This window comes from Lytechinus pictus, chromosome 18, assembly GCF_037042905.1.
Source record: "Lytechinus pictus isolate F3 Inbred chromosome 18, Lp3.0, whole genome shotgun sequence".
Classification (NCBI taxonomy): Eukaryota; Metazoa; Echinodermata; class Echinoidea; order Temnopleuroida; family Toxopneustidae; genus Lytechinus; species Lytechinus pictus.
Window position 1 is genome coordinate 15946229 of NC_087262.1, and position 14401 is coordinate 15960629.

General features: G+C 36.2%; 1 protein-coding gene across 4 annotated transcripts in view; it reads right to left on the reverse strand.

The window, feature by feature from the left end:
• The window catches only part of LOC129281180 (annexin A7-like), a 36420-nt gene extending 25246 nt beyond the window's left edge, over positions 1–11174 (reverse strand). Inside the window, exons 1-4 of one of the 4 annotated variants that reach the window (XM_064113038.1) lie at positions 11040–11174; positions 5812–5927; positions 4996–5152; positions 2014–2037 (exon numbers count right to left, since the gene is read on the reverse strand). In XM_064113038.1, the coding sequence (XP_063969108.1) occupies positions 2014–2037; positions 4996–5152; positions 5812–5898 (268 nt within the window). In that variant the 5' untranslated portion in view covers positions 5899–5927; positions 11040–11174. The remainder of the gene's footprint in view (positions 1–2013; positions 2038–4995; positions 5153–5811; positions 5928–11039) is intronic. The other 3 variants (XM_064113036.1, XM_064113039.1, XM_064113040.1) reach the window with 3 other exon arrangements.
• Between the last annotated feature and the right edge of the window lie 3227 nt (positions 11175–14401).

Genomic DNA, 14401 nt, shown 5'->3' on the forward strand with positions numbered 1-14401 from the left:
ATTTTTGTATATTGCATACATGTAAACACATTTGATATGTATTGTATTATTTTGAACGCAGTAATAAAAACAAACAAATAAACATCATAGGCACCCTTGATAAAGCTTATTATACAAGTACACTGACTCTTTCTGTGAAGTCTTTGACTAGGACAAGTAATGTAATAAATTATATCTTACAAGTCAGTGATAACAATCAACGTGCATAAATGCATGTAGATTTGATCATACATGCTGTCACTTGTATATATAAATCAGAATGTTTGGTTATATTATGTACACCTATGCGAGTAGAATGATACAAAATGATTCAATATTACAAGAATATAATGAATGAGATGAAAGAAAAATACAAAATGAAATTTGATATCAGCTGAGTTATACCGTATCATCAGTTACATGTTCAGTAAGAAATGTACTTGTAATAAAGATTACTTTCATTTAATAGTAACAAAAGGGTTTTTATAGGTCAATATAAAACTATAAAAGTGTCATTTTATGGAACATATTTTATGTATGTCAATGAAGTACACCCTAATATTTATGAGTATAGTAAAGAAGTAAAGTTAATGCACTATACAAATGCAAACTAAAATGTAAACTGTAATGTAATGCATAGACAGTAATCTCGCAAGAATACTGGTCAAATATATCTTACAGGCTCAACAACAGAAATACAAAATGAAGTACATGTGCAATGTACAATTGCTTGCCTGTTTACATCATGTAAATGTACATGTAGGTGGGTGGAATTAGAATAAAGCCAGTTGAATGAAAGCTGATTAAAAATGGTTAAAATAATCAAGCCCAATCAAATGATCAGAATTATCGGGGAGAAGAGGTTGTAGAAGACAAAGGAAGTTCAAAGAAACTAATGATACTTGTAGGACAGGAAAAAAAACAGGAGAGTACACTGTAGTTTACAAAAACACACAGTACTTTTTATGGCCCATTAAAATTAATTGATTTTTCAAACACAGAGTTTAATTACATGTACATGTAACAGTATACTTTGAGATAATTATGTATACATTAATAACGTAAACAAGAACCACCTTGGAAACAATCTTGGGTCCAAGAATAATACTTTAAATGACATCCTGGTGTGCATGTACCTCCACTAGCATGTAGAGAGATAGTCTACAGGCACAGACCCTTGGTTTTCGCAATTCATATACATGTAGTGCATAATGCAGAGTCTGAAGTAGTGAGACTAGATTCACTATGTACTATGATAGGCTCTACTTATTTGACACAAACAGAGTGTTTGGCATCTAGTCTTTACTCTAGACCTGTTATTCGTAAAAGTGTCCAGTACATGTAGTCTATATGTGAGGAAAATAGTCTGTGCTTACAGACTAGTATAGAGATGGAGTTTCTTATACCCCTTCATGAATACTGGGAGCAGACTGGATGCTGCTATTTCTATTCATGCAAGGTCAAAGACCAGAAATTACAGATCATTTGAGTGCTGCTATTCTCTTGGGCTCCATCCACTTGACAGAGAAATTTCACACACTTTCAGTAGCATGAGCCCAAAGCCCCCTTTCTCACTGTATAATTTGCATTAAAGCTGAAAAGGCAGTGATCCCCTAAAAAAAGTAACAAACCACCCCCTAGCCCCCCCCCCCCCCCCCCCACAAAAAAAAAAGACATCACATACAGGTACATGTATATATTTTCAAAATAATCATCATGTTGAAGTTGTGTAAATATTAAATGAATATCAGTCATGTTCAGAAAAATCTCCAGCAATCTGACGAGATTAGTATGAATGTGTCACAGCATACAAGTATTAGTGTATTGACTCACATGATGTATGGTTAAGAGTTAATAATGAGATGGCAAAGGGAATGCACGGCCCAGTCAAACAAAACTTAGAGATTGAACATACAACTGATTTGTATGACTGATTGCACATAATGATTAATGCAATTGAATCAATCGTATAAATCAGGCCTATGAACAATCACTAGGCTTTGTGATTGTGGGGCACAGACGAGGGCAACTTACTAGGATAACCTGGATAACCTTGGGCTGTAGAAAAGGCAGAAGTTCAAGTTTCAAGAAATTGTTAAAACGCAGTGATTTTTTGTGGGTTTTTTTTGCAAAATGAAAAAGCTCAAGTACGTGGATTGCAGCAAGGCAATTTCACATGAAATGTAGAAGCACCTAATCAAAATAACTTTAAAACTGAAAACAAATACAGGGTGTAGTTTCATAAACCTGTTTGTAAAATGTATTGTTATGAAGGTTTTACATATAACTTTATGCATGACTTTATGCTCAACTGGTGACCTGTTCTTATTATAGGTACATGTAAGTGCCAAACCATGAATAATGATTCCCATTTTCATACTATAGAAGAATTCTTGTTTGTAACAAACGACCAAATTCACACTTTATTTGAACTATCACAATTTGATTAGGGACAAGGGTTATAGGAAACGTACTCCTACTTTATCAAGAATTGGGGTACATCTCATTCAGCACAAAATAGTGATCACCAGTTGTTCATAATGTCATGAATGTGCAACTTAAACAGTGTTGTGAAATACTATCCATATCAGGTTTTACCAATGGGAGAAAGCAAACTACTGCACAACCATAATGATATTGATTCATAAAATGGTGAAACGGCCCCCTTCTTACAAAGAGTTACGATTGATCCAATCAATCGTAACTCTATGGAAATCCATCAGTGTCACAATTTTTTCTACAAGAAATTTGCACAATGTCCTTTGTAAACAAAGAGAAGCACAGTGAATTTTCAAGAAAACAATGAAAGTATGATCATAGTTAGAAAATATTTTGAACAAACATGCATAATAGATGTTGGCGTTGCTGGCCGTCCATAGTTGTGATTGTCATCGGATCAATCAAATCTCTTTGTAATACGGGGCCATGGAATCCCAATTAAATGATTGGCTGTATCTAGCACATGACTAGTACTCATACAACATATCATACTCATAGCACACACAAATTACTAGTTACATGCAGGAATTTAACAACTAGGTTTATAATTTCAATGCATTATGTATCAATAAGGAAAACAAATCACTGAGACAGGGTAAATATCAGAACTGGGGCCCGTTGCAGAAAGAGTTGCAGTCAATTGCAACTCAAAAAATCAAGCACAACTTGATTTTCAACCAATCAACAGCGCGCATTTGGGACTTGCGATTGATTTTTTGGCTTGCGTTTAAACGCAACGCTTTCTGCAAGGGGCCCCAGCAAGGGCAATGGCTTTAATTGATACAATTGTTTCCACATGTATATTAAGATAAAAGCAACGTATTAACTCGTGGGTGTATCATAATTTCTTCATAAAATGCACTGACACCCTGTTGATGTGATAAATCAGTATGTTATATGGTCACTGTGTTTACTTCCTCATTGAAAAGCAGCAGACTGAGTTTTCCCATCTTTGCATCCTATTTTAAAAACCGATATTAGTTTTTCTCTTCCTCTTTCGTCAATATCCTGTTTAATCATTTCCGGGTAAGATTTGATGCCATTACCAAAAAACATTTTGTTGTAATAAAGTGTGCCCCAATATTTTATTCTTTCAATTTTGTCATCATGAATTTACTTGCTTGATGTTCTAGTGTTCTACTTTGAAATAATTTGGGACCAGGATGTTGACCAGTCCAGACTGACATTGAAACTGAATATAAAATAAATAAGCAATAAATAAATGAATCAATCAAAAGTTTGCTTTTAGTGATTCAAGCAGCATGATGATCGCTCTTCTTCATTAGAATTTTAGAGAATTACATGTACAATGTACATGTATATCCAAAAAAATTTGAAATGAGATAGAATAATGAATTTTTAGCTCACTCTGACTATAACCTACAATTAATTCAAGATGAAATCGAAAATAATCAAATACATGGCCCAGAGAAGTGGGGGTGCTGGGGGTGAAGCACCCCCAAGATTTTCCTTGGGGGTGCTGCGTGTATCATTCTCAATAGGCCACACCCCCTGGAATTCTGGTAGACACATGTTAAAAAATTGAGAAATGTAAGATTTTCCTTGGGGGGTGCTGCGCGTATCATTCTCAATAGGCCACACCCCCTGAAATTCTGGTAGGTGTTAAAAAATTGAGAAATGTAAGATTTTCCTTGGGGGTGCTGCGTGTATCATTCTCAATAGGCCACACCCCCTGGAATTCTGGTAGGTGTTAAAAAATTGAGAAATGTAAGATTTTCCTTGGGGGTGCTGCGTGTATCATTCTCAATAGGCCACACCCCCTGGAATTCTGGTAGGTGTTAAAAAATTGAGAAATGTAAGATTTTCCTTGGGGGTGCTGCGTGTATCATTCTCAATAGGCCACACCCCCTGGAATTCTGGTAGGTGTTAAAAAATTGAGAAATGTAACCAAATGACCTCCATTTTGTAGTGAACCCCCTCCCCCCCTTTTTGCATGTAAAATTTTTAAGGACCGAAATAACCTTAATTTTGTTGTCAAATTTTAATACATCAGCACCCCCAGTCAAACAATCGTTCCCAGGGCCCTGCACTGTAACAAGCAACAAAAACAAAAAAATGAAAGCAGCCCTCTCCCCCTGTAATATGAATGGAATCTAATATTATGTACAACCAACCAATAACAATAAAATTACTTGGCATGCATGTTCACAACTATAAATAATGCTATAAACACGAACAGATTTTGCCATCAATCTACATTATTCTCTAAAAATCTATTATGAACCATATAAAATGTCATGCAAATGAAGAGTATTCATTCTATTCTGGACAAGGAGATAATTTGCAATGTAAGCATTCGAGTTGGATACCTCTCATTTACAAAGCAAAACATTGTCACATCAATACTTAAAGCACGTTTACACAAATTTGTCACAAAAACACATTAATAATAGAATGTACATGTACTACATATTCTGTAAGAAGACCTGTTCATGTATAAGTTAGAGTTTCAAGAAACAAGGCTGGAGTTCGAATCAAAAGAAACGGTCAACTCACCAGGAGGGTATCCAGCTCCGCCTGCAGGGGGGTAACCTGGAGCCGCCCCGTAGGGGGCTCCTCCAGCGGGAGGTGGAGCTGCACCTGTTGGGTAGCCAGTTGTTGGGGGGTAGCCTGGGACTCCGGCTGGTGGGTAGCCTGGAGCCCCTCCCGCTGGCTGCAAGACAAGAGGCAAGGAAATGTGTTATCAAATTTTCACAAAACCTGTGATTTATACAAAAAAATATGATTCAAATATTGTTACTCTTTGTGTTGTGGGGATTAAATAAGTACACATACTCCAAATTCGACACACAGACTTTTAAACAATATTGCGAACTGGGAATAAGAGAAAACATCATATGTCAGAGGTTTATCATACATCCTGAAAAGGGAAAGAAACATGCATCTGGAATATTGTCAATATCATTGTGACGAGGGAGGAAGGAGGAGTAAGTGAAGTACGAGGGAGCATTAAAAGAAAGATGGAATAGAAGGGGGAAAAAAAGATAAAGAAAAGAGAGAGGAGAATAAAAAGAGAGGAGAAGAATGGGAAGAAAGAGAAGAAGGTAGATGACTCATGAGGAAGACGGACAGGGGAAAGAGGAGAAAGGGGATATAGGAAGAGGGAAGGAGAAGAGATAGAGGAAGAAGTTTAGAGGGTGAGAAATAGGAGGAGGGGAAGGAGGGAAAGGATGAGGGAGGAAGAGGAGATGAAACAGGATAACAAAAGAAAAGGTGCAGGAGAAAGAAGGAGAAAGAGAATGTGGATGAGGAGGGCATCAAAGAAAAAAGTCAAGGAGAGAGTGGAGTCAAAGGAGGAGGAGGAGCACTTACCGGGTATGTACCAGGAGCAGGGGGGTAACCAGGGCCTGCTGGGGGGTAGCCTGGCCCTCCTGCTGGTGGATAGCCTGGATAACTCATGGTGATATCAGATCAGTAGTGAGTACAATCTAAAGGATGAAACAGAATATACAAACATGGATTCAGCATTTGTCAACAACACGTATGAAAAGAAGTTAGCATTTAAACCAATACTTCGGACCAAATTTATTAAAGAGGTTTTTAAAAAAACCTTCTGGTTTAAATTATTTCAAGCATCGCGATTGGCCAATACGCGTCACATGACATCCAACTTTTTTGGTGCACTGCACGGCAGTGCAAAAGGTGCGCAACAAAAATTGACATTGCACGCTTAAGCAAACCAGTGCGGTAGAAGTCCCGGGAGAAGTCCAACAAAACTGTAAGTACTGTAACTTTTCAAGAATTTGTTTCTGTGTTGCTATTTTATAAAACAAAAAATGCACTTGCTCTGTCGTGCGTAAAAGTAAATGCAGAGAAAGCTCAGTTTCTTCAGATGGTGCACACTGGGCACTCGCCGCCAGCGGCTCATGCACAGAGCGGCACCTATCTAAAGAAACCTCGCGTGCCCTGCATTTCCACTAACGCACTCGGCTGCATGCATTATTTGTATACTGTACCATGATCCCGTTCCCTAGAACCTGTTTTTCACACCGCCTGATATATATTTAGTTCCTTAGACCCCTATTTCAGGGTTTCGTGAGGCACACCCCCATCAAAATATAATTCGATTCGATAGCGGCACCTATCTAAAGAAACCTCGCGTGCTCTGCATTTCCACTAACGCACTCGGCTGCATGCATTATTTGTATACTGTACCATGACCCCGTTCCCTAGAACCTGTTTTTCACACCGCCCGATATATATTTAGTTCCTTAGACCCCTATTTCAGGGTTTCGTGAGGCACACCCCCATCAAAATATAATTCGATTCCCCCCCCCCCCCCCCCGGAGCACAGGTCATAAGGTACTATCTATGTGCATGTACTGTAATGGCAAATCGGAATACACGTACCTCCCTACATGCACAACCACGTGTGTATCAAAACAGAATCTGGAACGATAGTAAATCGTGAAATCATATTTTCAAATGTCGTGACAGACAGTACAAACTAAATAAATTGGTTCTGTCATGTGTATTTATAGCAAAGTACAAGTAGTCCTACATGTCCACACCTCTTTTCTTATCTCTTAAACTATTTACCCGTATACGTTATTAATAGTTCTACAACCTCAATGCAGACAGTGAGACCTTTACTGGAGGTAAACAACCACTGACCCCCATGACGTTCAGTGATTCATTATGTACGTCAGCAAACACTGCATGTTCGCACAGACCTAGTGCGTGCGTACTGCGTACACCCTTTATTCTTTTCCTTGAACTTGGAACGATAAAACTCAGATAAGATTGTTATTGCCCAAAGTATACTAATATTTGATTTACTTAAACTTAAGGGAATTTCAGAAAGGAGACCAGAAGGCCATGAAAAACATGATCATGAGTAATTAAAATTACATGTAAATTGTATCTTTTCTGGATGTACATAGAATTTGACTTAAAATTTAAATTATTTCCACAAAAGCTTCACTTTGCACTACTTAGTGAAAAATAAGTTGCCAAAATTCCCATGAAAATTTGAACAATTTAAAGATTTGATCTGTAACAAGAAACAAAACAAAATTTGAACAATTTAAAGATTTGATCTGTAACAAGAAACAAAGGCCAGGAACCTGTCTTACAAAGAGTTACGATTGATCCAATCAACAACAACTGTATGGAAATCTATCAACGTCATAATTGGTCCTAAAGAAAACTTGCACAATGTCATTTGTAAAAAAGAGAAGCATACTGAATTGTCAAGAAAACAGTAAATGTATGAATATATACATGTACATCACATCTACAAAATATTTTGAACAAACATTTATTTTAGATGTTGACGTTGCTGGCATCCATAGTTGTAGTTAATTAGATCAATCTTAATTCTTTGTAAGACAGGGCCCAGATCAGTTCAAAGGTTTAGGTACTACATGTACATGTCTGCACGTCCATTCATTTTCCATCCACTAAGGATTTTTTTTATGCACAGCAGAAAACTGCAATTTGAAGCTATTGAAACATTCACAGGGACTCCCAATCAAATACCGGTACATGTAAGAGAGGCAGTATTTCAACAATCATAATCAAGAAATGAAAGATATTGGATCAGAACTTTTGCACTCCCCTTAAAAAAATAAACAGATAGATACAGAGTGACAGATGGACAGACAGACCGACTGATGGATGGATGGACAGATAGATAGATATGATAAACAGATTAGACAGATAGATTGATTATAAAAAATAGGAGAAAGATATCTGATATTTCGATCTTTGAAGAAATGAATCAGAATGAAATATATCTGTTAATTTCATATTTTATTTTTAATTTTATTCATTCTTTTTTTTGGCTTTTAAATTGAACTTAAAATTTTCACCACCCCATAAATACACAATTTCTATAACAAGTTTACTAGTATCAGCCAATCAAACTGAACGATTTCAGCAGCGTAACTTATGAAAATTATAGGCCTACATGTACATGTATATTGCACTGTGCAATTTGTTATAAATGTTAACAAGTTGTATGAAATGGGCCCCAGAACAATTTAGTTGATGATCAATCCAAATCCATTTTACCAGTGGAACGGACAGAGCTAACACTGACTGGAACTGTACATTATTATGTATACGCTAATTAACAATCCCTTTCTAAACTCTCTCATGCTCTTACATGTATAATACCCTGTATCACACTCCTCGTACATCAAACACTCTTGCTCGGATCAACGACTAATAAAATGCACTAAAACACCAACCCTCATTCAGTGATCACATCACACCTCACACTCTTTAGAAGTTTAGAGGATGAGGATAATTTAGCATCCCAAGACTCCATTCTGCCCAAACCTGTATACAAACCTGTATAGGCCTACATGTACGTTTCACTTGAAATGTCAAAGATACTATAATTTCTATGTTTAAAAAAAATGTCCACCACCACATCCACAAATTTTAATAAAAATGAGTGGAAACATTGGTTTAAAAATCCAAACATCATTTAATCTTGGTTGTTGCAATGTGATGTACATCGTATCTTCTATCTAGATGTAATGATTTTATAGTAAACGATTTGTTTGAGCGACAATCGCTCAGCGACTCTACTTAAAATATCTGCAGGCAGTGATAGGTCTAGACTCATTACATCTAACATTAAAAAAATCACCTGAAAACCTATTCTAATCTTAGTTATGATATAAAAGTTCAAAAGGCTTTAGAAAATTAGTGAAGTGCTGTAAAATCCTTTGAATTTGAAATCAACTAGAATTAAATAGTAAGATCTAACGTTACTATTAAGGACGTTCCACAGTTAAAATGAAATTCATGTCATTTTCACCAAATTTTGCACAGAGGTACTCTAACAGTGCCTGAATATTTCAAATATGCAAAAAATAACATGGGTTCATGTGCTTGAGTTTTTGCTATTGAGCTTTGAAGTTCACCCAATTGGAAATTCTCTGGAATTGTTCAAAAGAATTTGGCATTTTTAGACCCCATGAGATCATTACGTTGAGGTCAAATTTACTAAGTCAAAATCCATGTAAATTTCATCAAATTTTGCATTATAGTTCAGAATTGCATGTATACTAAAGATAAAGAATTCATGCATAATGCTATTTGTTTGCCATATTAAGACTAGCAATACCTTCATTTCTTTCATATTGTGTGAAAGATAACAAAAACATTATCTCAAAAACTTGAAATTTCTATTAAATCTGGGAAGTACAAAAAATGCTGCATTTTGTTCAAATTCCATGTAATTTTCATCAAATTTTGCAAGCTTGAAGAAGAAGAGAGTACTTAAGCAGTGTAAACATTAAAAAACTATCAGCACTTTTGTTGGAGCAAGTGTGCTATTTAAAACATAAAAAACGTACCATGAACTAAGACTTTGTATCTGTGTGAGGAAGAATTCCAAACCATTCCATCATTTATTCGAACTCAAGCCTCAAGGTCATACATGTATTTGTCACACTTTGCAGCACTTCATAGTAAAGTATTCAGAATTGTAGTTCCATTTAACATTTAATAACAAACAATAGTCAATGGATTATTTTCAGCTAATTAACTTTATAAAATACATGTAGCACATCGGATCTGCAGTTAGAATGCATATTACATGAAAAATCAGCTGATACCTAGATCTTTAGCTGAATAATCACCTGTTCATCCAATGTGACGTCATTGCTCATGCATAGTAAACAAATATATCAGGCTTTGAGAAATTAAAGTGGAATTATTTATCCGGTATCCGAGGTTGGTTTGGCAATTACATGTATGATGTACTATTTTTCCCGAGGGACAAAGCTCCTAAGGAATATATAGATCTAGTAGTTTTGCCAGTCCAACCTAGTCTTGAGGACGCAATGATGATGACTTTTAAAATAATGAAATATACTTCTTCGTCAATGATGAAGAACTTAGAAGTATATTTCATTATTTTAAAAGTCATCATCATTGCGTCCTGAAGACTAGTCTAAGTCCAACCGAGGATTAATGATTCCCACTATGCTTTTGAAGGAAACGCCTAATATATATTTGTTTTATATCCTACCGGTACTTTTATTTAAATTAAATAGAACCAAAATCTATAGTATACGCTGAGCTTGCAGAGTCCAGTTTCTTTCTTTTTTACTAGTACTATATTTCAACTTCTTTCAAGCAGCATTGGCCATTGCACTTGATTTTTTTTCTTCTTCATTGTTCAAATTTTGCCTGCTCACTGCTAGCTAAATCCGTGGTTTTCACTTATTTCAGCAAAATTTAATTGGGGTGTGGCGGCTTGTAAATTCTCCCGTTAATGGCAATGGCCAATGCAAAATGCCTGGCATCATACCGATCATTGGCTGGCAGCGCGATCGACCGGACTCCATTGATCTGATGGCTGCGCCAGAGTATCGGGAGGTTTTCCGGAACACGAAAGCTGCCGCCGCGCAGGGCCGCTGCTGCGATAATTATAAAAATTTATGCCACTGCTGCTTTTTCGCAAATTACAAAGCACAAGAACTAAATTTATTTGCAACCTACGAACGAATTATATATATGTTTAGATCAATCGTTACTGTAGATTATATTATGATTAATTGAAAAAATGCCAACGTTACCAATGAATGAAACAGCTCCAAAATTGCTGAATTAATATTGAATGGGATGTCGACTTGAGTTGAGTACGGTATGTTCCACGCCCACGTCACGTACATAGATAGAATTGCCGGCCCCTGGCCGGCCGACCGGTATTGGCCGAGAGCGAGCCGGTCGGCCAGGGGCGCGGCGATCAGTTCTGGGTCTGCATCTGGAGGCATCGAATGGGGGTGCAGAGAAATAAAATTTGTGTTGACCTGTTTGGATCTGGAGATCTAGAGATCTACCGGTATAGGGCCTATAAGGCCTGTAAATTAATAGGATAATGGGCCTTTTAATTGGTATGATTCATTTATAATTTTTATGAATTTAGTCTTTTTTTCAAGTCGTTGCTATATGTCAGCTAGCCGGGCAGCTTAACTCAGGCCAGTAAACCATTTCAACATCTGTCTAGACTGACAGCTAGGAAGGCCGTAGGCCCGGCCGTATAGGGGAAGAGAGAAGTATGTTAATGTTAAACCTTCTGTAGATCTATTACCCCTCTGGATACAAAAGGGACTAAATCCATAAATATATATACAAATTCATATAGATTATAAAAAAGGATAATTATGATTTTTAAACATAAGAACAAAACTTCGTGAATGTATAGGAAGCATACATTATTAGGAGGCTGCACTCTACAAGCTCCGCTTTTTAGCAGCCTCCTCCATTTCAAACCTGATATGTAATAATCTTGAATATAATTTTTTTTGTGCAGGAATACTTGAAATATGTTTTGTTATTTATATGTTAAAATGTACAAAATAAACTGTATTTGTTGAAAATGGAAATAAAACGAAATGAAATGAAATGAAATAGTGAAATATATTGATTGATGAAGACTGAGCAAAGGTCCATTTAAAATGTTTCGGATTTAGTGTCTATTGCATGATCATGGATCGAGTATGTCCATGGTTTGATGCAAATGGTGAATGTCTTTTTAATCAAACATGCAAGGAATTTAACGCCAAATGATAAGAAAATGGATTTATTCCCTTTTGCATGCATGTCAGCTTTAGTATAGGGGCAAGCCTATAGGGCGGGGGGGGGGGCTTGTATAGCCGTAGTTAAAGGGAAAGTTCTAGATATTGCAAAAATAGCAACATAATTAAAAATCATTATTAATATAGGTTTGAGGATCTACCAAAGATTAAAAAATTTATTAGAATTTCGATTTATTAATTTGTCACGTCATATTATGTGAACAGCTTCCTTTATCGTGAATTAAAAAAAAAGAAATCAATGAAATGTCATTTTCTGAAGAAAAACAAATTTATTTATTTATTTATTTATTTATTTTGTTTTATTTATTTTATACTGCATGGTAGGCCTGTTCAGTTCTTAAAACTGCTTTACAAAGGCGCCCTGCACAATACATGTCAAGATAACTATGAACAACAACAACAACAACAAACAACATCAAAAGTACAAAATACAAAATATCTAATATCTAATATCTAATGTACCTTTATTAGGCCTATATCAACAGACAAATCATTTCACACCCGCTCCTGACAGATATTTTTTTAGAATATGAACCATAAATTTGAAATTTATGCATTTTATATTAGGCCTATTACATATGTGCATGGTTGCTCGTATAATATATACGTCACAAATCAAAATAAATCTAAAATTCTAACTTTGATGGATTTTCCTCAAACCTTCACCAATATTGTTCATTATTTTTGTCTGGTATTTTTCCAACAATGGCAGGGTGTAGTTCCCCATAGATTGGGAGATTGCCGGGAGATTAATTGTTGTAAGACCTGAAAATCACTGTAGTTACAATTGATCCAGCATGATTTATAGCGGGAATATTCAGGGCAATCATGGGCGGATATCCCAGGGGGGACAGGGGGACGCGTCCCCCCTACCCATGGTATACGTATCGGTATCTCCACGGCCAATCGTCAATGGAAGTATCCCCCCCCCCCCGGCCCCCGCGCGGGATTAAGTCATGATTGGACTGGTAACCCCTAGCTGTTATAATCAAATGAAGAAAAAAAATGCACTTTTATTACCCCTCCCCTCCCTAAGCGCCGCCCATTCCATTTGAGTATTTCTACACCCTTGTCCGGACCAATTATTCAACCCCCCCCCCCCCCCCGCGCGGCCCGCGCGTTTCCGTTTTACACCATGGCGAAGGCATTTTCCGGAAAAATAGCCACAAAGCGACTAGTGAAGAGTCTACGTCTACGTTTGTTTACATAATCAGCTGGGCGCGCGATCCAAAAGTCCGCACCGAAGATATCCGCAGAACATACGTGCAAATGCAGCTGAGCTTATAGACCAAAAGCTTCAGTCTCTGTATTTTGGTTGTTCCGCTGAACTATATACGTTGGCTTCATGATTTTTTTTTTACTTTATCGCACATGATCGTTTATATGAATGAAAACGAATAATAGCTAAAATATTGAAAAATAAAACACATAATTACCTTTTTTCATATTATATCTATCCTTATATCTATCATATCTGTCTATCCACTATCTATCTTATAAATCAATCTATGGGTTTACAATCATGATATATATATCTGTTAATTTGTCTATCTACTCTGTCTCTCTCATTCTCTATCTACCTATCTATCTGTCTATCTATCTATCCATCTAACATCTATCTCTCAAATTCTCTATCTATACATCTGTCTCTCTTTTATTTCTCTCTACCCATCTATTAATCTACTCATGTGCAATATCAACACTGCCTCGACTTCCTTCGGGAGTCTATTTCCTCAGCTCTACTTTTCCCTTTTTTGTGCTCGATTCGATTCAATTACTACTTTATTTACTTGTTACCATTGTTAAATGTCTTGTATTGCATAATGAGTTTTTTTTTCTAAAGGTTGCCTCCTATTCTCTTTCAAATTCCCCCTCTTGCTTTCCCTTCTCTTTGTCTTATCCCAATTTCTTTCCCTTCTCTCACCTCTTTCTTCTTAATCTTTCATTCCGCTTTTTTCTTCTTTGGTGACACTTTACTTTTGGCCTTTTGTATTTATTTATGATACATTTCTTTTTTATCTGTATGAATTTGTATTGTATTTGATATTTATTTATAATGTTTACTTTATATTTTGTTATGATTCTATTTGTATGTAAACATTCACTTATTTCAGTCTTTGATCTCAAATTCTCTCTATCTATCCATCTGTCTGTCTTTTTATCTCTATCCGTCTATATATCTATCTCTCAAATTATATCTATATAGATCTATCTATCTATCTATCTATATATGTAACTACAGTATCTATCTATATGTTAATCTTCTCTGTCTCTCATTCTTTATCTATCTAACATCTATCTATCCATCTGTCTTTCTCTAGTTCTCTAGTTCTCTCTCT